Source organism: Meleagris gallopavo, chromosome 8 (genome assembly GCF_000146605.3).
Source record: "Meleagris gallopavo isolate NT-WF06-2002-E0010 breed Aviagen turkey brand Nicholas breeding stock chromosome 8, Turkey_5.1, whole genome shotgun sequence".
NCBI lineage: Eukaryota > Metazoa > Chordata > Aves > Galliformes > Phasianidae > Meleagris > Meleagris gallopavo.
In genome coordinates this window covers 9,161,849-9,185,335 of record NC_015018.2, presented here as the reverse complement: position 1 = coordinate 9,185,335, position 23,487 = coordinate 9,161,849, and the positions used below count along the sequence as shown (strand labels likewise).

General features: G+C 39.1%; 1 protein-coding gene across 1 annotated transcript in view; it reads left to right on the top strand.

Annotated features, from left to right (window-relative positions):
- Positions 1-23,487, top strand: part of LOC100550289 (ankyrin-3-like) — a 140,062-nt gene that overhangs the window by 7,555 nt on the left and 109,020 nt on the right. The window contains exons 2-7 of the mRNA XM_031554568.1: positions 4,602-4,703; positions 5,185-5,283; positions 5,628-5,726; positions 10,365-10,463; positions 13,783-13,968; positions 15,748-15,846. Coding sequence (XP_031410428.1) covers positions 4,602-4,703; positions 5,185-5,283; positions 5,628-5,726; positions 10,365-10,463; positions 13,783-13,968; positions 15,748-15,846 — 684 coding nt within the window. The remainder of the gene's footprint in view (positions 1-4,601; positions 4,704-5,184; positions 5,284-5,627; positions 5,727-10,364; positions 10,464-13,782; positions 13,969-15,747; positions 15,847-23,487) is intronic.

The window sequence follows — 23,487 nt, the reverse complement described above, 5'->3', positions numbered from 1 at the left end:
TCTTTGTGGCTGAGTGCAAAAACATCTGATGTTTGGGCTGTTTTGATCTATGTCCCATGTCTGTTGTTCTCTTGATATTTGTCAAGACAGTGTAGAATCAAAAGCTCATTTTCATCTTCATTTCATGTTGGAATTGATTACAAAGAAGAAGAGGGGAGGGGAGATCAGAAGAGACTGCTAACATACAGAATGCCTCTCTCAGGAATATTGAGTTTTAAGTAATTAAGATGGGAAATAAAAAGAAAAAAAAAAAGGATTTTTTTTAGGTTCCATCAAGGAAATGTCTTATAGATGCACTGCCTGTGTGGGGCTTGTCTTTCAGATGCCAGTTAGCGTGGGGACACAGAGTTGGCTGTTTCAGAGCAGTGACCACCCCCTACGGAGCACTTAACTGCATGGGTGTCCCGAGGGAGAGCTGGAAACCTAAGACCCCTTTATTTTTTGTTCCTCTTCTGTGTTATTTAATACATTTAAACAAAACGGATCATTGACCAGTCTTTTACGCAGGCTCCTAGGCATGATGGCAGTCCAGATAAATAATTACTGACATTATTGTTAGGCTTGTTTGAACTCTCAAATCCTTCAGAGATTTGAGCCTAAGCTCTGATGCTGTTTCTGCCTGTGCAGTGGCAGTTGCAGACTCTGTCACGGACTGCAAGAATCTTTGTTTTAAACAAAACAATGCCAATTGGAAATGGCACTTCTCTTAATTGAGGTATTTGAAAAACAAAAGGTAATCTTAAAAATTGAATTTAAGCTTTAAATAGAAATGTAAAGTTGAGAGAATTTTGGACTCGGAAATGTCAATGTTCTGGTTTGATTTTTTTATCAATTTTTTTTTAAAGATTCTGTTCTGGGAATCATGGCAGTGGTAGTTCAGCTGCGCTGTGCCCCTCTACATTATTGTTATTAGGATAATATTAGAACGTTATTATTAAGATGACATTAGAAATAGATTTTGTGTTTAAAAAAAAAAAACACATTTTTTTTATGATGAGCTGTAATAAGCAAATAGAATTTAGACAGCCCAAATCCACTCCTACCGCCATTCTCTGGGATAAGTTTGTTTGTCCTGGGTTTGGGGAAGGATGAGATTTGATTGCTTTTCATTGGCTTCTACAATGCAGAGAATGTCAGTTGTAGCTGACTGTGTTCTTCTTGCATCTGGTTTTATTTGAAACTTTTCTGAGTATGGCTTGGTTGAAAAGATGTTGGAACTTAATACTGAGAAGTGACTGTAAACTATAAAATATGTTTCTCCTGCCTGCAGTCAACAGTAGGCACCACTTAGAAGTCCCTAGACTTGGAGCAGATTAGGAACTTAAACCTTATTATTGTATTCTGGAACGCAAAATCGTTTTGTCTTCTGCAAAAGATCGCTCTGGATGCTCTGGAGACTGTCCCCATGAGCTGTTGACTGCAGTCACCAAACAATTTTGTTAAAACTAGTGTTGTTTGTTTGCTTACTTGATTTGGAGAGGAGGTGACTGACCCTTGTGCTCCAAGTTGGTTAACAGTTTGTTGGTTCTTCTGGTTTTTGGGAATGAGATGCCTTTAAAACATGAGTATTCAAGTCATTTTGTAAGGTAGAAAAAACTTGTAAGACTGTTCTGAAATAATGCCTTAGTCATAGGGAAACTGGAAGCTGGCAATGCTGCTTTTAGAGAGGCTGGAATTGATTTAGGTTTTCAAGAATGCTGGCTCACTTTTCTCTCCAATGTTATAGCTTGTTTCTGCTTATGGCAGAGATCGTAATGGATGGAGAGAATCCCAGAAGCCTGACTGAACTTTTGCTCAGCTGTACAACTCCAGTATGTTGTCCCGTTTGCTAAAATCTCCAAATTTTTATGTTTGGTGTCCCAGAAAAGGTGGATTTTTCCCCAGCCTGAGGAGTTGGGGGCTTTAGCTAAGGTCGGGAAAAATGGCTTTCCCTTTTTCGGCCCATAGGGATTTATTACACCTGGCTGCTAAGGCAGCTCGTGCAGTCTCACACACGAGTTCACATCACATTCAAGTAACTGGAAACAATTAGCCCAGAAACTGGGAGTGCCTCCTTAGACGGGCTGAGGTGTAGGTGAGTTTGGGTTGTTCCCAGCGTGCTGTGGGGGCAGTTTCTCTGGGTGCTCCCAAGTTCTTGCTGCATGCCTGTGCTGCTTTTCCCTCCTGCTGTCCTCTTGCAGCAAGGCACTGGGCGACTAGAGCCCAGGCTGCCTCTGAGCACAGCTCTGTGTCCCTAGCCTGCTCTCCTGCCTCCTCGGGGACCTGGCTGCTGGTGGCACTTGTGTTGCTGGATAATTTGAGCAAAAAATAATGTTGTGAGTGGTGACTGGCAAAGGAAGGCACTGTTTGTTTGAGAGCTTTTGGGAATAGATTTGTGCATCACTTAGCAGCACCTGAGCTAGCTTATTTGAAACATTTTTATGTGCCTACACTGGGAGTATAACCTGACTCCTCTTCTTACCATTAGAAGTCCTTAAAAGACACAGGCATTGCTGTCCTGCGCAATGTAACAGCCATTTGTTGTTAACATGTATATTAGCTATTTATCATTCCTTCTTTCTGCTTTCTCTCCCCCTCCCTGCGTTTTGTTGAGCAGATAGAAAGGTTCGGATGTGTCTGAGCATTAGCAGTGTTTCTTGTCTCATGTGAATTGGTGTGACTGGCTGGAATTGATTTTCCAAAGCAAGACTCTCTGATGTGTCCTTCCCCACCCAGAAGCAGCTGTAAACAGCTGATGTTAATTATCGTCCACCTGCTGACTATGCCAAACAGACATGCCATTACGCTGTGACAAAAAAGGCTCCCAGTCTATTAAGCCCTCCCTCATACCTTTGGTAATGCTGATAAAATGCTGACCTGGTTTTTACCCCAGTGGCTGCTGTTGCTAAGCACTGAGAAAATGACCTGTCTCCTGTAATAATCTGCATTGCACTGTTCAGATGATCTTCCCAGTGAGATAGTTTTCCTGCCCCTCTCCAGGCAGCTGTTTTTCCCCATAGTCTTTACAGTTCTGACTGCGGCTTGTAGCAGCATCCTGCTTTTCGTAGAGCCTAATTAAACATTGGTGTTGGAGGGCTGTTTTGTTGAAAGCACATCACAGAAATTGATGTGTAGTGATCAGCATGTCGTACTTGGGAAATAATGATTTTGAGCAGAGAAGGTTGTAAACCAGTAACTTACCATCGGAAGTGTAATGCTATGTGCACAAAACACAGAAGAAAATAAGTGCTTAAGTAATAGTTCTCTCTGAGAGAGCGAGCACGCTTGTGCTGAAAGCGTTAGTGAAATAGGCTTGTAGCTTGTATTACTACAAAGAGGAAAGCAATCTTCATATAGCTTGCTATTTTGCTGTCATTATGCCCAAGATTGCTTCATCTTATACAAAAAGAAGTAACTTCAAATGGACTTGGAGGTAGTGCTTGAACAGAACATCCAGTTTGCAGCAGCTGAATTGACAGAAGTCTATAGCTAATCTAGAAAATGGAGGATGAAAACAATGAGTTTAGGCTGGATGGGGCCACAGTGTATTATATTTATCTCAACCATTACTGCTTTCATTTTTTTCCTATGAAGGTAATTACTGCACTTTTAGAACCTTAGAGGACCTTAATACACTTAAAGCTGTAGTGATGTAAGCCTGCCATGAAATGATACTGAGCAAAAACTGTGACAGTTCCTGGAGGAGAGGACACAAAAACATGTGTTGACTTCCCAGAATGGCAGGGGAAGCTGTGGTACAGATAAAATCAAAGATTTGTCCCTCTTGAAAGCTAACCCAGTTCATTCCACTTGCTCCAAGGCAGGATCAGCATTATCATCCTTTGTGGATATTTGCATAACTTGTTAAAACCCTCTGGGGAGTGGGAATTGCTTTCAGAGATCTCTTTCGTGACTTAACCATCCTTTCTGTCATCCTGATATTCAAGCTGAAGTCATAATAAAGAAAATTTGAAAGACAATCTTTAAAGGAAGATCTGAAAAATAATTAAAATTCTGTGAAGAAATAATGGTGCTGTGCCTAGGGATTTCTGATCACTGAAATGTGGACAAATGCTGTAAATAAAATGTGCCATAATGTGAGGGAGAATGGGGAAAACAAAACAATCACTGTAAAGTGCCTTCACTTGTAGAATTTAGTTGTTCATTCAAGTAGTCCAGTCCTTCAACACAGAGTATTTTGCTTTTTAGTCTGTTATGTGAGATCTTACAGTAGCAGTCCAGTCTGTTTATTTTGACATTGAATATGATATGGTTCTCTTAGAAAGAGTGGGATGGTTTCCTTGGAGTCCTGTGCTGTGTCTCACCATGACTGGGTAACAAATGTGTTCTTGGCTACTAGCATTGCATGTTGGTCACTGCTGCATAATTGACATGTATTTGCGAAGTCCAAGTTGTGCTGCCTTGTCAAGCATACTTACACCGGAGAGAGTTAAGCAAGGAGGGCAGGGTTTGACCCGTATTTGATAAGGCATTTTGAGATCTGTTCTCATCTAGTTAAATGTATGCATAATACATTGTATTATTAGTAACTTCTTTTTCAAGAGAATATAACTTTATATAGTGCTGTAATTCCTAACAGAATTTTTTCTTCTTTCTTCTAGTCTGACACAAATGCAAGTTACTTGAGAGCTGCTCGAGCTGGCAACTTGGAAAAGGCTCTTGACTACTTAAAAAGTGGAGTGGACATCAACATTTCTAATCAGGTTGGAAAATATTCTGATCAAATTTTCTAGATAAATACTTCTCTCCTTCTTTCTTAAATTTGTCTATGTATTTGTACTTTGTGTCAGTAATAATGTATTTGGTTTCAGATGAGTCGTGTTTGAATATCGTACCCAGTTAAAACTTTACCCCTTACCAAGACATCATTTGAATTCCACTTGGAGAACTTTATGCTATTTAATATTATCTTTCATTCCATTTGTGTTACATCATGTCTTGGGCAGCACATAGAACTTGAGACTCCATAGCTAGTATATCATAACTCAGTTCATACTCTTTTCCTGCAATTTATTTGTCATAAGGTTCACATGAGAATAATTTTTGGAAGCAGTCCTCTCACTGGGCTGTAATTTTTCAGCTCCTGATGTGTTATTTACTACAGAGGAAAAGCTATGCCAATCTTTTAAGTTGCATTTCTTTCTTGTTTTTTTTTTTTGTTTGTTTGTTTGTTTTTTAAATCAGAATGGGTTGAATGCACTCCATCTCGCTTCCAAAGAAGGGCACGTAGAAGTTGTCTCTGAACTGATACAGCGAGGTGCCAGTGTGGACGCAGCGACAAAGGTCAGTCAGGCCCATCTGATTGTTCTCTTGGCTACACTGATGCCATGGATGTAAGGCGTCAGCCAACTGATTGCAGACATTACTGCAGTAATAATTAATTATTTTCCACTGGTTAAGTTAATAGGAACCTGCTGGGTTGTAGTAAATGCCAGAGATTACTAGGGGTGTGATTTACTCAACGAATTGTGGATTTCTGACTAGGTTTCTTTCTGTGTTTTCTAGTAATCACTAAGAATATTTCATCTCAGGAAATACTGTAAAGTGGACTGCGTTCTTGATAATTTTGTTGTGTATTCAAGGTCAGATTTTGTACTCTTTTTAAATATTGCTGTTTCTCATTTCAGAAAGGAAACACAGCATTGCACATAGCATCCCTGGCTGGGCAAGCGGAAGTTGTCAAAGTGCTGGTTACAAATCGAGCCAATGTCAATGCACAGTCTCAGGTAAAGTAGTATTAGTTTCTCGTTTGGGACTTTGAAGAAGATTGCTGATGATACAATCTTTCTCCCTTTCTGATGTTAGTAAGTGTGTTTGGTAGATACATACTATTAATGCTGGCCCTTGAAAATCAGGTTTGATAAAGTCAGTATTAGCTCTGAATTGCCCACCTCATTGACCAGCAGAAAAAGCTTAGAAATAACATCTCTATTTTAAGCTGTTCAGGAGCCACACAGGCACACACCCCTGGAGTTTAAGAAAGCAGAGCCACATCCAGGGGTGTTCGGAATATACTTGTATGGTTTTTTAATGTGCAGCACAGCAAAGCATTTACCCTTCAGCTTTAGATCTGCCCTCCAGTGTGTCCTATGAACTGCTAATTGTTACAGAGACAGAAGAGATACTGATAAAACCAGAGAGTGGGAGAGAACTTTTTCAAATGACAGAGATCTTGTTTCACATGATTTAGTGTCTGAGGCTTAATTGAGACCTTCCCCTTCCCTTATATGAGTAGATACCACAAGCATACGCAGAGGTTTTAAGTTTGGTGAAGTCCTTTGAAGGAACATTTAGATCAATTATAGGAAATTTGAAATAAGGAAAAACAGTGTTGGTGTTAAAAGAAAAGAAAAACACTCTGGCTTTAAAAATGTGTGAACCATTGAGTGCTGGAAACGAGAAGTGGCTATGTCACAGGTGTGACTCTGGAATCCTCTCCTGTTCATGTTCTCTCTGTTTGTGGATGAGTGTCAGAGAACGAAGATCAGATTAGGAGCTGATACTGTCATCTGGCCCAGCACTGCTATTCTTCCATGACAATTTGGACATGATAGACGATGTTTGGGAAGAAAAGGAAACCTAAGAAGCCACGTTAAAATATTTTATAAGGATATACATTTTAAATAAACATTTTAAAATGGTCGATCAATATGAACAAAATATTTAAGAGGATCCCTTTCAAGAATATTAGGTACTTGTGAACTAAATTTCATGTTTTTTTGCTTGGACAAATGAGCTACTTGTTTCACTTTCTCACTCTTTTATACTAGCTAGGTATGCTAATATTTAGTTCTAGGCACAACAGAATTTGAATGTAAAGAGAAAAATAGCAATAATAGTTCCAATTAAAATTTTCTAAGTGTATTCGGATATAAAACAAAGCAGAAACATTTCCATTGGTTTTCCTGCTGTAGAAACAAATCTTTTCTGATTGTGATTTAGAACTTGTGTATTCATCCCTGAAACTAAAAACAATCTGGGATTGTAAACACCTTATATAACTGCGTTGTCTGCGTACCCTAAGGTTTTGCCACGTTACTTTAATTTTGCTAACATGTGAGAATAATAGATTTTCTTTGCCATTTGTATATTGTCCATTCTACACCAATACCTGCGAGTGTGACATTCCACCTGGGATCAGTCTTCCTGAGGAGCCCCTTGCGGTCGCTGGAGCTCCCTGTTAACTGCTCCTGGACCAGCTCTATTTCTCTCTGAGCATATGCTCTGAGCATAACTCAAACTGTTCTAGAGCTTGTCATAACATTCTGCTCATTTTTATGTACCAACAGAGAGAGACCCCCAAAGAAGTTTCGTTGTTGTGGTTGTTTCTTTGTTTTTTCAATACTGACCCTGTTTTATGTGAATTTGGCTTTATTTCCTCTTCACCTGAAGTTAGCAGCTCAACTCTGCTCAAAGCACTAGCATTAGGAAGGTTAAGTCTTTAATCAAATCTTAATGTCCTTCAAAACGGGGAAAAAAAAAAATTCTGAGTCTGAATTTAGCTTTCTTGTCAATTTCTATTTCTTATTTTGAGGGAAATGAAAAAGCAGAGTGTGAGGGAAAAGATTATGAACACCCTACAATAACTTTGACTTAAGAAAAAGGATTCTGCTCTGCCTCCAGTTGCTAATTATACTTGGTTCTGAGAAATGTCACCTATTAATTATTTCCTGAAACTCATAATCAGGAGTATTGAAGTATTTCCTGCTTGTTTTCTAAATACAAATGTTTAAAACTTAAGAAAATTAATCTTAATTTCCAGCTGAGTTACTAAATAGGCATTGAGTGTGTCATGAAATTATAGGGAAAAATCCCAGACTCTGCTATTCACTATAAAAAATAATCTGTAGCGTGACAGGTAACTCAGTGAGCACTTTATGGTGTGTGTTTGTTTGTTTGTTTTCTTTTACCAGTAAGCCAGATTTTAACTGTGCAGTAGCGAAACTGTTAGGTCTCATTTCTGGTGAGAGCACTGACATATTGCTTCGCCTCTGGTAGAACTTCAGCATTACACTTCACGCTTGTAGCGTGCTTTACTGAATTGAGACCAAATTATCCAAATACCAGAACAGCAACAGACCCTGCAGCCTGTGTGATTCTTGTAAACATGTGGCTTCCCAGCTGCTCAGGGTCTTCCTGATTGTGAAGTTCCTCTTGGATCAAGCATCCACATGCCATTTCCTCTCCAACTGTCATTTTTTCTGCACTCCTGTTTGCCTCTGCTGCCATGCTTGGCCCTGGGTCACCTGCACTCTCTTGTGCATCCTGGTTGGATGTGTGCCATACAACACTGCCCTGTTGCTGTAACAATCAAATGTCTTTCAGCTGTTTTCACCATAGCTAGTATAACTTAGCCATCATTCACTGCTGCAAGTCTTAGATTATAATTTCCCTTCATCCCTCCAGCATGCAGAACGTTAATGTCTTGATGCTAATGATGCAGCTATATGGCCAGAGTTGTCTCAGCCCACCTCTGGTTTTCTCCGTTGGTTTCCTGCAGCTAGGTCAGTGTCCTCTGCAGCTGCACTGCCGAGTTACTCTCCTGTTCCTCCTGCTCTCCTGAAATGTCTGCTCTAACTATGTTGCAGCCCTGAGGGTGCTGACACGGTCTCAGCAAAACCCAGTCATATGCACGCACTTCCTGACCTCCTCATTACTGAAGCCTGATAAAATACGTCTTCTGCTATACCTGTTATTTTTAACTAGCCCTTACCTCCTGTTCTATTCTGTTTGCTTCATTGACTCTCACACTTAGAATGGGATGAAGTGTTTATGAAATGAAGCGCACCAGAATTGGTTCTGTTTTTTGCCATTGGAATTGCTCCATTGACATAAAAGTGTAGCAAGCCCAAAAGCTGTCTGGTTGTTTTTCATGTTCAGGATAACACTGAACTTCTGTCTTGTTTTTGCAATAGGACTACTTGATTTGTTTAAGATTTTAAAATTCTTCTCCCCATTCTCAAAAGGGCCTAGATACAACAAAATGTGATCTCTAGAAATGTTAAAATGCACTCTTCGGTTTTTGTTGGCTGTTATTCATGCCACTCAAGCTCAGCCTTTTCCTGAGTTAGCTGTATGTCAGCACATTTCCAGGGTTTGAGCAAGAAACACCAAGTTTTGGTGTGAGCGCTGTGCTGAACTTCATTTTCTTCAGTGTGAGTGCTGTGTAGCCAGGCAAGAGCTCTGAGGGGTCTTAGGGGAGGGAGCAGTTGAAGAGAAGAGCTGCTTGGCACCATTGCAACTGACAAAAAGAGTCATGCTGGAGCACGAAGAGTAAACAAAATATATCATAAATCACAGGAGAAAAGAATTGGTTGTTTTTATTGCTGGTGCTACTTTGGTTGTTTCTCCTCTACCAAACTGTTTAGTCAATACTATGCGGATGGTGCAAGTTGTTACTGTAAAGTGAATTTATCCACTGGTTCCTGACTGTTGCACTGAGGAACATGCAGTGCTATATGAAAACCAAGCAATTGCAGGTGCAAAGCAGCAACTTTATGAATTCCTTTTGAAGTACCTTGAAACAAGTATCATGATTTCATTTTGCTGTTTTGGCTTTGTGAGTTATGTCAAAGCTCTGAATTTCAGAAATGTGTAGGACTGTAGAGAAAAATTAAACCGTGGAAATCCAATTCCTGAAAGGCTGTGGCCTGTGTACAGTTAAGGCAAAGATAAAAGCATTGACTGTAAGTGGAAAGCACTTGCCAGAGAATGAGTTAAGCCTTTCAGCCTCTAATACTAGTTTTGCATTGATTGAAATCACTCACTTGAGCATAATTTGAGAAATGCTCTAATGTGGTCAGAAACACTGATAAACCTTTGTCTCAAACTGCTGAGAACCAGTCATCCTGAGATCTCCTGATGCCTGAAATATGAAGTAGCTCAGTGACCACAAGCAGGCTGTGTTCTACAGGCAGCTCTTTGAGAGATACAAGCCATAAATAGGAGGCGCAAGTGAATGAGAAATGAAAGGTAATGGAGAGAAGAGAAAAAATTATTCTTAAGTCATTGCCCTTGCTGTCTCTATAGATGTGCATTGTATTTGCCTGTCCCATTTTGTATTCTGAGCTGCAGTTGCATTTATCGTGAATCAGAGCTTTTCTCTACCAAATGGTTTCTTCAAACTGCTTTTAGTTTGACTTCAGTAGATATAAAAGGAACTATTCTTGCTTACCTGTAGTAACCTTCTGATCAACTGAAAGTGTCTTTTAAAGTAATAACTACACTTTTCCTATCTTCAGTTAAATCAAGGGTGATCATGTCACTAACTACTATGTGAGCATGCCGTTTGTTTTTCTGCTAATCTACCTTTGCTGTGTATAAAATGTTTGTGAAATATTTACACTCCTGTTTTCCTGTTTCAGAATGGTTTCACTCCTCTGTATATGGCAGCCCAAGAAAACCACCTGGAGGTTGTTAAGTTTCTTCTCGATAATGGTGCCAGTCAGAGCCTTGCCACAGAGGTAAAAGTTTGAGTTTTTCAGTTCACGAAGAAAATACAATGCACTCCAGTAGTAACTGTTGCCAGCTTACACCAAGCTTGTCTTTTAAGTACGAAATTAAAGAGCAGAAAAAATTCTCTGTGAAATATGCTAATGCATATTGATTTATTGACTTTTCAACAATTTAAACCTCTTGCCATTTCTAAAATTAAAAAAAAAAAAGACTTTAACTAGAAACAGTTCTAAAAATAGATATGTCCTTAGTCATTACTGGTAATCTTACAGGTTAAGTGCTCAGAGAAGCTGTGTGCATGATGTAGAAGTTCTCTATACCTTCATTAAAAGAACTGACTAATATAGAGGGCAACCATAAAGCAAGAACTGTTTATGCTGCGGAGCCAGCTCTGTGATATCGGGGAAAACCCAGGGTTACTAAGTGCTTGGAGCTGCATTTATTGCCAAGTTATACCCTCTCTGCAGCATGCAATTATTCTGTCTGGTTTTGCAGTGATAATTGCAAGCTGACAGAATGATGGAAGATCCATCCTTAAAAGTGTTCTGTGATCTTTCTCGAACAACAGTTTTTTATTTCTAGTTTTAAAGAGTAATTTTAACTCAGTGAGGGAACTTGGAAAAAAATATTCAAAGTGATTATAAGAATAGCAGGCATGTTAATAGTCCTAAAAATAGTCTTAAATAGCACTTCAATAGGACTGCATTCCATCTGTTTAAAAAAAAAAAAAGAATTTTCTCTCTAAAACTTTTTAGGAAATTAACTGCTCCATGTGAACTGATTTCACAAAACCAATAATGCTTGAGAAAGTTGCGTTTTTTGCGAAATATGAGATGAAAAATTACTTCATTGCTTCACTGTATGTTGTAACATCACTGCTTACTGATGTATGTAGGGAATCTTCTCTTTTGATGACAGTATTGTAAAAATAATTCATGGATGAAAAGTTTTCAGAATCGCTTATAATCTGTGCCAAACTGATTTTCTGAAAATAGAATTAAGTAGAATTGTGCACAAGTACTTGGTTCTGATTCTTCTACACTTTTTCTCTTGAGCTTCTTATGTCAGTTTAGGCTGAGCTGTTGTCCAACTCAGCCTGATACTCATGCTGTAATTATTTTAAAGATTTGGACTACAAAACAATGTTGCCTTTATTGCCTTACTTCTTTGTGATAGTTGCTTAGGGGTGCTTTTTCATTTTCTCTGGGTTAAAGTTTTTATATGAAAATTTAATTTCAAAGCCTTTGTTATTAGACAGTTACTTCTTAACTAGTTATTCTAGTTAATTCAGCAAAGGTGTTTTAATATGAATTAAAAAAAGTAGAGCCACACGCTGTCTTTAAATCATGCTTAGCTATTTGTGTGGGTTTTTTTTTTTTTTTCCCTAGAGCGGACTTTGCTTTATGTTTTAAAGTGTAGTTAATAATTATACTACTGACACTGAGATACTTGCAATTGCTATTTGGGGTCGGTAATTTCAGATAGCATGTGGTGGAAATGCATTCTTGTCATAGCTAATGTTCTTGGTCTCGGTTTCTTGGCCATGGTACAGTGATCTCTGTACAAACTGGATCTGTGGGCGGTCCTCATCAGTGTTAGGAAACCGGAGTATAGGATATAGCAGCTATTTTGGTGTTGAAATGAAGTGCTCCCATTTGTCCACTCACTTTTCCCTAAGGAAAGGGGAAAATGTATTCGTAGATTTTTTTTTTCCTCGTTGCTAACAGCATTTTTACCAGAAGAGGAAGTCCGTTGAGAAAAGATGTTGGTGATAGTTAAGGCACTTGTCTCTGAGAAGCAGCTGACCGTGCCACTGCTGTTGGTTGTGTAGAGAGAGAAGCAAACATCTCCAGGTCAGCATGTATGTGCTGTCTCTCTCAAGGTTCTTCCAGGCCTCCATTTCTGCAGGTACAGTGTAGCTATATTGTCAGAGCCCTCTGGTGGGGATATTTTGGCCTTCAAAGCTGCACAGTGTTTTTCATACCATGTCCCTGCCTGCTGGAACATCCCTGGGACCAGAGCCCAGCCCCACCTCTACAGGACGGTGAGCATCATGCCAACGAGAAGGCTGGGTTCCATGACTTAAAATAAATAAATAAATATATATATATATATATATATATATATCATTCAACAACAAGGGAAAAATTAACTGAAAAACCAGCAGCTCCTTAAATAAACAACTTGTTAGGAACCAAGGAATTTCAGTGAGTTTTCTTCTACCTTTTCCTCAATTTTTTGTGAAAATACTGTCTCTCTGTCTTTCTTTTCTTCCCTTTCTTCTCTTAAGAATAGGTTCTTTTTGTTTTGGGAGGCAGAGAAGAAATTCCTTATTGAAAACATTATTTCTACCTCCAAAAGCTAATGTTGGAACTCTGCACTTCTGGCATTGTAGGGATTGGCATACTTCTGTGATATTGCTGTCCTGCTGTTTCACCCTTATGCAAACATACAGTTTGATCATGACAGAAATAATAAAGAAATGATAGAATGTGTTTTCTGCCTACCACCCTGTAATGAGGTTTACTGATAAAAACTCTGAACATACAGATCAAGTGTTAGAAGTAATAACCAAATAAATACCTTAAGTAGTATAATTTCCATTATGATTTCTGAGTGATTTGTGGGTATTATACTTGATAAAAGTGATTCTAAATAATAACTGATTCTTCAGTCTTCTAAAAATCCATTAAAATACAATTATAAAAACATCTCAGGCTGTACTTTTCCTGTGTTTGAGGGATCCACTCTGAAACCTGTTAAGTAAGTCTTCTATTTTTCAGGTCTTCTTCCACATTTAGTTTACCATTTGCTAGTCTGAAAAGAAATCATTTCTGTTCATAAGAGGATTATATATGACTTGTATGCTTTGAAGTTGTAGTAAAGCAATTGGTATATTGGGAGAATGTGCATTGTTTTTCAAATATTGCTGAAATGTATTATTGATACTTATTGTTGAAATATATACAGATATTATTCAAAATCCATATTTAAATATATCAGAGTTAAGATGAAATTTAATAATAAAATGGAAATATATGTTATTGGTAGCTTTGGGGAGGAAGGATGATAATTTGCTATGGAGACATCATTACCACTTGCAACTTTTAAGTAATACCAGCTTTTTGTATTTCTATATACTAACACACACATTTATGCATACAGTGAAGTGTGTGAAGTGAATAGTTTAATGTTTTTCTCCAAGTCAGCTTTGTTTGCATATATCTTATAATTTTACTGTCACCTGCGATGAGATCTCTTCACTTCCATTTTTTGTCCCCTGGAAATTTTGGAATGTGTTTTGAGCAGCCTTGTTGTATGTTGCAGGATGGTTTCACACCTTTGGCAGTAGCTTTACAGCAAGGTCATGACCAGGTGGTTTCACTGTTGCTTGAAAATGATACAAAAGGAAAAGTCCGTCTTCCCGCTCTACACATCGCTGCTCGGAAGGATGATACGAAGGCAGCAGCTCTGCTCCTGCAGAATGACCACAATGCTGATGTGGAGTCAAAGGTCAGTTGTAAGGATATAAGGTTTGATGCTGTTAAGTGCTGAGCACGTCTTGTGTCCAGTGAAGATCTCCCTTTATTAAAGTGTTTGGCTTATGAGTTGCACGTAACTTTCTCCTATAGCTTGTGACTAAAAACAGTGTTTCATTAGCTTCCCTTGCCTCTTTTTTTCTCACTCCCTTTTTGTTTGAATCAGGGCTAACACCTCTTTTAGAAACTTTGCAAATGGAAAATAAAAGCAAAATATTACAATCATTCTCTTGAAAATGGAAGCCACTGTTGAGGTGGTCTGCTAGAGAGACCATACAATTAAGTCATTTGATTAGTTGTTTGTGAAATTGCCACTTTAAGAACTCTAATAAACATGTAACAATTAACATTCAAAATACTCAATCATTCAGCTTCCATTCAGTCAAGCTTTCTTTGTGCCAATTGTGCTGTCGTCTGAGCTGCCATGCCACGTAGCAATCATGAAGCTTTTTGCATCCATATCACCAGTGGTGAACTAACCGTTCATTTTTTCCCCCTCTTTGCTTCCAAATGTGTTAACCTAGATGATGGTGAATAGAACAACAGAGGTATATATAAATATATATATGCATCATCACTCCTCCATGACTTAGTGCTGCTGCATCATATCTTCCTCCTCCTTTTTGCATCGCCTTCTATAGGATAGATACCTGCTTTAGATAAAATGAAGTAGCATGTGCTAGAGAACACTGTAGTTTAGATACCAGGGCTTTCTGCAGCTGAAACTAGGGTTTAAAAATGAGAGCAAGTGTTCTTGGGTGCTGATTGCCATCATAAAAAAGCGATATTATGTAAGATGGAGTTTTCAGGGATTCTCATGGAGTAGACATTTACCAGATGTGTCAAGAGCTGCAGACAACCCTGTTGTGTTGTGCATCCAAGACTGATTTCAGGCTTCTGCATGACACTTACCTTGATGGTGTCAGCAAATAGAGTGATCTGTGATTTTAAATCTGCAAAACTCCTGAAGCAAGGCAGTGGCAGCTAGCATGGCTTGCTAACAATTTAGAAATGCATCTAGTTCCCATAAGGTTTCATACTTTGCAGGACTGATGGAATTGCTGCATGTTTTAGCATTATTTTAAAAAGAAGTAAAACTACTTAAATATGAAAATAACTTGCTGAAGTGATGTTATCAGTAAGGAATCTTCTAATTAGGTTGACAACTTGTGGTGTCTGAACATAACCCAGTGTGATTGCCCTCACTGGGAGACTGATCTTTATGGTACTAACCCTTGGAAAAAAAATCCATATTAATCATTTAAAATGGTCTTTGATGTTGTTTTCATTTGCATCTACTTTGAATTTATAAAAACAGTTAGCAAGTATCATCAAATGACTTGTATCTGAACTTCTCCTAAGAATCTCTAAGAAATTTGGCTTGCAAGTCTGATATAATGCCAATAACAAGTAGACATTAGAAGGTAATGTATTATAAAAGACAGATCAATGCTTTAACAGTCACATGTTTTGCTGCTGTTTTTCCTGAAATATCTAAAAGTTTTATCTTAGTTCTGATCTTCTAGAATAATTATGCTAATTTAATTTATTTTCCCTCCTGCACAGCAGTATGATTTTATTTAGACTTTCTGAGAGTGAATAAATAATTGTCAGTGAGTGAAAACTAGTACAGATTTGGAATGGTGACTTGCAGCACACTCCTATTGTTAGCTTTAGTCAACAATGTTCTACAAATTTTGGAGTACTGAACAGATATTTATATAATATATATTTGTTTGTTTGTTTTTTCCAGAGCGGGTTCACACCCCTTCACATAGCTGCTCACTATGGAAATATCAATGTAGCTACATTGCTGTTAAATCGAGGAGCTGCTGTGGACTTCACTGCAAGGGTAAGAATGGAATCATAGTCATTCTAGTTTACTTAATCAACACTTTGAAGCTTTTTTCCACAAGATGTGAAAAAGTGCATTGTGCGTGCTAGTGGAAAGGCCTGGCCTGACAGCTTGTTTTGTTACCGTAAAGTGTAGGGGGAGGATGTCCATGCTGCTGAACGTGAACTTTAGTGCTCGTTCTTGAAAACCTCTGTTTTAATTAAAAAAAACAAACAAAACAAAAAACAAAACAAAACAAAAAAACCCTACTATTTTCATAGTGTTGTGAAAGGCAGGCTCTTTGGTGAGGAGACTCCTTCCACCAGTACCTTTAACATATGCTAGGAATGTTGTCCCTGTTGAATTGTCCTCAATATGCAGTTGTTTCCAGTGAACAGGAAGGGAAAGTGTTGCTGGTGGATAAAACATCTGTGCCTTCATTGCATATGCGAGTGTCAGATGATGCATTAAGAAGATCTGAGAAAAAAGACAGGTAGAAGATGACATGAGGTATAGAAATGGAAGGGAGTTAAGATTTGAGCCTTACAGTAGAAGCCATGCTAAAGTGGGCAAAATAACCCTCCTGATCCCATAAGCTCTGATCCAAAGTTAAAGGAGAGTAGCAGGATTGTTCCTCAGATAAATGGAAAAGGAGAAAAAGCCAGGATGAATGTGGTTTGGGTTTCTGAAACATCCCCCATGTCTGCTGCTGAACAGCCTTTCAATTAAAGTGGGGGTGAAAAAAACCAACAATATTGAAGATGATATATATGAGGGAAGCTATTTGGCATGGTATCTATGATTAGACAGGACTGAACTGTAATATTCAACAGTTTCTTTGCAAAGGTTTTGAGTATGTGTTGTGCATATTTTTTTTGCAATGCAAAAAGTGTGATTCTACTGTTAGAAGTATTTTGTCACATAGCAAAAGCAAAATGTAGTTTTTTGTTTTTGTTTTTACTTTAGATATATCACAGAATCATAGAATGGTTTGGGTTGGAAGGGACCTTTAAGATCATGTAGTTCCATCCCCCATACTATCAGCAGAGACTCCTCCCTGTAGACTAGATTGCTCACAGCCCAATCCAGCCTGGCCTTGAACACTTCGAGGGAGAGAGCATCCACAACCTAGCTGGGCAGTCTGTTCTGGTGTCTCACCACCCTCATAGTAAAGAATTTCTTCTGAATATCTAGTCTAAATCTGCCTTCCTTCAGTTTAAAACCATTTCCCTTTGTCCTGTCACTGTCTTCCCTCAAAAAAATCCCTTCCCAGCTTTCCTGTAGGCCCCACTCAGGCACTGGAAAGCTGCTATAATGTCTCCTCAGAGCTCTTCTCTAGGCTGAAGAGCCCCAGCTCTCTCAGCCTGTCCTCATAGAGGAGGTGCTCCAGCCCTCTGATTATCTTCGTGGCCCTTCTCTGGACTTTGCTCCAGGAGTTCTATATCCATCTTGTGTTGAGAGCTCCAGAAATGGACACAGTACTCTAGGTGTGGTCTCACGAGAGCAGAGCAGAAGGGCAGAATCACCTCCCTCGACCTGCTGGTCGCTCTTCTCTTGATGAAATCCAGGGTACGGTTGGTTTTCTGGGCTACAAGTGCACATAGCTGGCTCATTTTGAATCTTTCATCAACTGACACTCCCAAATCCTTCTCCTCAGGGGTGCTCTCAAGCTATTCTCTGCCTCACCTGTATCTATGCTTAGGATGTATCTGTATATGTAATATCTATACATAAAAGCTCCCAGCCTTTGGCAGATCACCAGGGCTTGCAACCAGATATTTTCTCAGTGCTAAGCAGCTTTTTTTGCTCAGAGCAGCTGGGTGAAGGCATCTGCAAAGCACATCTCTACTACATGATGATTGCAAATCTATATGAGATAGCTCTGACAGAAAGAACTGCATAAGTAACAGTAATAGGAAGTTGAATTTAGTTCTATCAGAAGGCTGGACATGGAGGCGCTTAATAGAAATATGAATTAGATAAGCAGTGAATTTGTAGGCAAATGCAGACAAACGTGAGTTGAGGATAAAGTATCAATATTAGCATCAAGTAACAGAGTCCTTGCTTGATCCTTGATTACTCAGACAACAAAACAGGCAGAGGCACTAGAGCAGGTGCTGAAAGTGACCCACAGGTACTGCCTGCCTGCTGCCACCTCATTGTTTTTTGGTTTGTTTAATTTCTATAAACAATCTTCACAATGAGCTGTGTGCCTTGCCTTGGGGAAGGATCTTTATTTGAGTTGTTGAGAATCTGGGAAGACAAGCAACAGAGTAAAGGTGGAGAAGGGATATAACCCAAATAAAATCATACTGTGTGAATGCACTGTAGCTTTCAGAAGTAGGAAGACCAAACTGTAGGATGGTGATGTCAAAAGTGCTTTTGACAACCAATACTTTTTCCTTTGTCTTGGCTGAATAAATATGAATTGACAATTCTCTGTCTCTCAATTTATGTTAAAATATTTAGAACCATCAGTTCTGGGGGAGAATTAAACTAGAACAGAGGATTATGGTAACAGGTTGTTTGTATGGAATGAAGCAACCCAAAGACAAATGAATGAGGGCAGGATAAATATCCAGCTCCCGCTGAATGTGAGGATAGGTGGAGGTAGAGTGGAGGAACAAGCAGGATGAAGGCAGAGCTCTGAGTTTTGAGGGCAATGATGAGTCTGGTGAAAAGAGGAGCTGGTGAAATGATACAAGAAACAGGAAGGCAGACTGTGGAGACAAAGCTGCAGTGAATTTCTGAGGGATTCAAGGGAAAACCAAATTAAAAAAAAAAAAAAGTTACAGCAGTGAAGGCAGAGGAAGATGTAAGTTTGATAATGGCTCCTGGTGTGTGGACAGGATGTGAGCAGTAGTGCTGTACTGTAAATAAATGATGTCCCCAGTGATATGCAGTAGCAGCTGCTCTCCTCACCCCTGCCAGTGTACACCTGCCTGCCTCTCGGCTGTCATACGCTCATTCCATTGTTCCCTTCTTTCATTGCTCCTAAGAAAAATAGGCATAGGTCCAGGAGCTCTTACAGGTGTTACTGTGCCTGCTGGCCGGTGTACCTGCAGAGCATAAAAGCTGAGAGCTTTTAAGGAAGGGTGCCTCCTCTTGATTTGCACTCTCCCAACACAGCAAGAGATTTAGTGACTTCTCTTCCACTGAAATCTATTTGCTTTTCTGAAACTATATGTTCTCTGGCCTTGCTACAACACTGCATAGGGAAGGAACATGCAGGCAGTGTGGCACAACATGGGAAGATTCCTGCAGGATGGATGAAAATGACTTCAGTAAATCACCTTTGTGATGCCCCTGATTCCTGCCTATTTCTAGGGAAGGCAGCTCCCTTAGCCTCATAACCTCAGTCCAAGACATTTCACTCATTTTGTGTTGGTCTTTGCCATTTTGTAATGAAGGAAAAATATTCTTTCTAAATCACTTGACTTCTTGGGATTGAATTAATCTGTAAAGATGTTACAGTTTCTGGTCTCTATAAGAATCTTCCATGTGTATGGCTGTGCTTCTCTTCATCATATCAATATGTTTCCCTCTTGCTAAGCTGTGAAATAATCACATACAGGCTAAAGAAGTGGAGGAAGAGAAGAAAGGGTTAACCAAGGATGTAGTCAGTTTCCTTGGCAAGGTTAATGTTTCAGTACAGCCATTAGCTGGGCTGTAATCCTTCAGGTTACAAAAATGCCTAACACCATTCTCTAATGAGCAAATATTGTTCATCAGCCTCTTCTAACTTTGAATAAAACTGTAGCCAGTGTTACCCTGTGTTCTTGATAGTTTTAGTATCTACTTTCCATGTTCTGGAACTACTAATCTAATGATTAATATGGAGTGCCAAATACTCTCCTGTTCCAGGCTTTCCTTCTGGAAGCCTGTTGTTGTGGTGTACAGTGAGCAAATACATGAGGAAAACTGCTGTGTTCCCATCTCAGCTGCTGCTTCTGGTGCTGAATGCTGTTGCAGGTGCTTCTTCACTCTTACTTACCAGGAATCAAATCACCTTCAGCCTGAGGGCAGGTGAGATGCTGGAGATAAAGGACAGGTCACAGTGGGTTTCCATTCTCTACTGCCCCCTTCAAATTTGTTGTAGAGTGCTTTGCTCTTTGGTATCTAGGACTTGGAAAGGTGCATGCAGATACATGCTAAATGCTAGTTACAGCCACTGAATGGAATGAGAAACCATTTTTGTTAGCAACTCTGGTTAAACATACATTATCCTGTGCAAAAAAAGCTCTTTTGCTATAAATCACATCTCTACAGAGTGTCTGCTCTTTCCCATTCAGGCTTTGGGCTGCCTCAAGGGCAGCACGCAGGGACGGCTGGCAATGGAGCTGTGTAGCCAGGTTGCCTTATGCTTAGTCAGCACAAGTTGGTGTTTCTCCATGTCTGCATGTGCAGATTAGGGAGGTGGGAAAGGTGCTTTGAATAAACAGCTTTTTTTTTTTTTAATAAAAATTAGGAAAAAGCATATTTGAGGGTTTCACAGTGTCTTTAGATATCATTCTTTTGACTCGGGTCATCTTCCAGTGGAAATACCTATCTAGCCCAGGTAAGGAAATGCTTCTGAAGTTCTTAACTGTCTCTGAGGGAGCACAATGGTTAGAAAAGAAAAAAAAATCATTCTCTACAGCTTTTCAGACTGAAAGAAACTTTTGTGATTCTCACATCTATTCCATATTTGAGCAAGCCAGAAGATTCAGGTAACAAGGGAATTCTCTATATGAAGGTGACCTCTGCCCAAATCTTTTTTTACCATAGCAAACGAGAGGTGGTCATTGTGCCATACAACTGCATCCAGCCTTACAAAACAGCCTTCCACATTCAGGACACTCCTTTTCTAGAGCAGATCTCAGTTCCACTGGCAGTGGACTTTGCCTGCAGAAAGTTTGCTTACTGGAAGGTTGAGAAAGGATTTGGTAATCTTGAGAGGGTGGTGTGAGGCCAGCATGCATTAATGATGACCCTGAGGCTGAGGGGCAGCACACCATTAGTCCATCAAAAAAAGCAGGCAGTATGTAAGTGACAGTAACATAAGAGAAGAACATTTTTTTTAGTTCTCTAGTGGTAGCTTGCCATAATGGTTCCTTGCTATATTCTTCCTTCTTTTCTTTCAGGATTCATTTAAAGCATCTCAAGCCTGGAGAAAAAATAAATATATGAATATACAATAATTAATTTAGCATCATCTAAGATTTACTAAACAATAAACAGAGGAGGAAAAAAAAGCTAATTCTTTACATTGTCATAAGTTTTTCTGTAAAGATTGTATGTTTGCACCTGTAATATCTTTTATTTCTGAAAGTCTCATGTGAGCTTCAGTGATCCCAGTAACAGCTGCTAAACTAGAAAACTTTTATCTGCAGGACTTATACGCAGTTATAGCTCCAGTTTTGAATTGCAGAAAATGATAGGAGAAAATACTGTCTGTTCTCATATAAAACACGTTGTAGCTGCACGGTTGCCAGTAACAGTCAGCACAATCCTACATTTTCTCCATGAACTGGTAATATGGATAATATTCATGCGGTTATTGATCACAATTCTAGTACATGACAACTAATGTCATGCTTTTTTCTTAAGGGAACCCCTAAGGATGGAGAGATTTTTTAGACTTTACCACTGAGCAGTCTGTCTGCTTTCAGCCTGTTTCACTCATTCTTGGTCAATTCTGAGTCAGCTCTCAGTGGGAACAGAGAAGGGCAATTTTATTAAATTCCAGATTCGTCTGAACTTTTTGGTAAGAAACTGTGTTTTAAAAAATAATTGAAGAAATGTTGTGGTCTGCCCCTGACAATAGCTGCAGCGTGGGAATACAGCTTGTCCTTCAGCTAAGCAACCAACCTGCTGCTTGGATTGTCATCCCTTGCAGGATTGCAGAGGACCAGTCCCCAATTCTGTCTTTGCTGGAGGTGCACAAGACATCGCTTGTTTGTATTGCTGGTAATAGCATCAGTTCACCAGAGGGATTTATTTCTACTTCTGCAGTGTACCCATGTTACTTAGCTCATAGCCCACTCAGTCTGCATTTTAAACAATGTAGGACATGAATAGGAAACACTTATGTTTTGCTTGTTTGCTTTTGAAGATACTCTTCAAAGCCTAATATGGTACTACAAATGCAAATATTTACTTTTCTTGTTTATTATTAGTATCCTTATGCTTGTAAACTCAGGCTGTTTGATGGAAGAAAAATACAATCCCATAGCATATCATACCTCTGTCCATTTTTAGTTTACTGCATTTTTTTTCTAAATTTCTAGATATTTCTGTTGCTGATTTGTAACAGTAAGGGATAACGTGGGCTGCTGTGGTGAGCTGTGATGGATGGTGGCAAATGTCAGTGGGAACTTGGTGGTCTCATTTCAGATGGGAAATGGAGGTGGTTTTTGCTCAGCATAGGATAGCTTTAATATTTTTTTAAATTTTCTTATGAAACTGTAGATAGATGCAGCTGAAAGAGCTTAGTGTCTCCTCTCATGAGCAACAAGCAGAAGCTGCCAAAGAAGAAAAACAGATCTCTTTTCACCCATCCTATTTATACCTCCACAGGAAGGCACAGGGCCTGTGTGAGAGCACAGCAGCAAGCAGTGCATGGAGGTAAAGGCAAAATAGCTGTGCACGATGTTGTGAGGTTTAGAAAGAAAATGCCTGCATGTAATCCATCACACTTCAATTTGTATGTGCTTTCAGAATACTTTGAATCATGTACTCCATGACACCTGCCAAAGGGGAGAGGAAAGACCATGTGCTACTTAATAGCATTTATTGTATAGTTTTAGGTTGTTATTCTCGTAAGTTATATTTTATATTCCTTGCAGAATCTTTTTTTTTTTTTTTTTAACTCAAATTGGATGGCAGGGGATCTCACTGGCGAGGGATTTTCATGAGACATTATGCAATGTTTGATATTTCAGCAGTGAGAGCAAGGAAGGGGAAGTGCTCTGACAGACTTCTAGATCTGAACTGCATCTTTTTATGGCAACTTCTTGAAGGGATTTCATCTTTTTTACTGCAGGAAAACATCTTAAAAAGTTTCCTGATTTACTATACTTTCTTGAGAACAAAGGGAGAAATTTATAGAAGATCAAACAGATAAAAATAAACTGAAAAGGCAGCAGATGCTGTTGATTTACTGAAGAATTCAGAACCTTACATTTGGTGACTATATTGTTTGCTGATACCACAGTTTTAGTGTTAATAATCTATACCGAAGCTGTGCATATTATGAAGCCTTTTTGTTTTATCTCTATTTTCTTGTGACAAGAACAAACAACTGGGGTTTGAATTGCTTGCTTTCCTTTTTCTATCATCAGAAACATTAATGATGTTGATGTCAGAGGTTTGTTCTCATGTCAGTTGATGTTCTTAATTGTCGTAGATGTGTGCTGAGATGGGATGGGGCAGTACATGTAGTGCATCTAGCTGTGATTCCTCAAGCCTCAGCTAAGCCCAGTATTGACCAAAGACAAGTTGCTTACCCTAAACTTCAGTGGGCGGTTGTACAGATATTCACATAATGTTTTCCTTCATCTGTGCAGGGCTCAGGACTCTTGGCAACCCAAATTATTACTTCATATTGTTTGCTACCTGTGAAAGCTCAAGTTAGCTAAATGTCAAAGTTAAATTCTGAATGGAAAATTGGCCCATCTT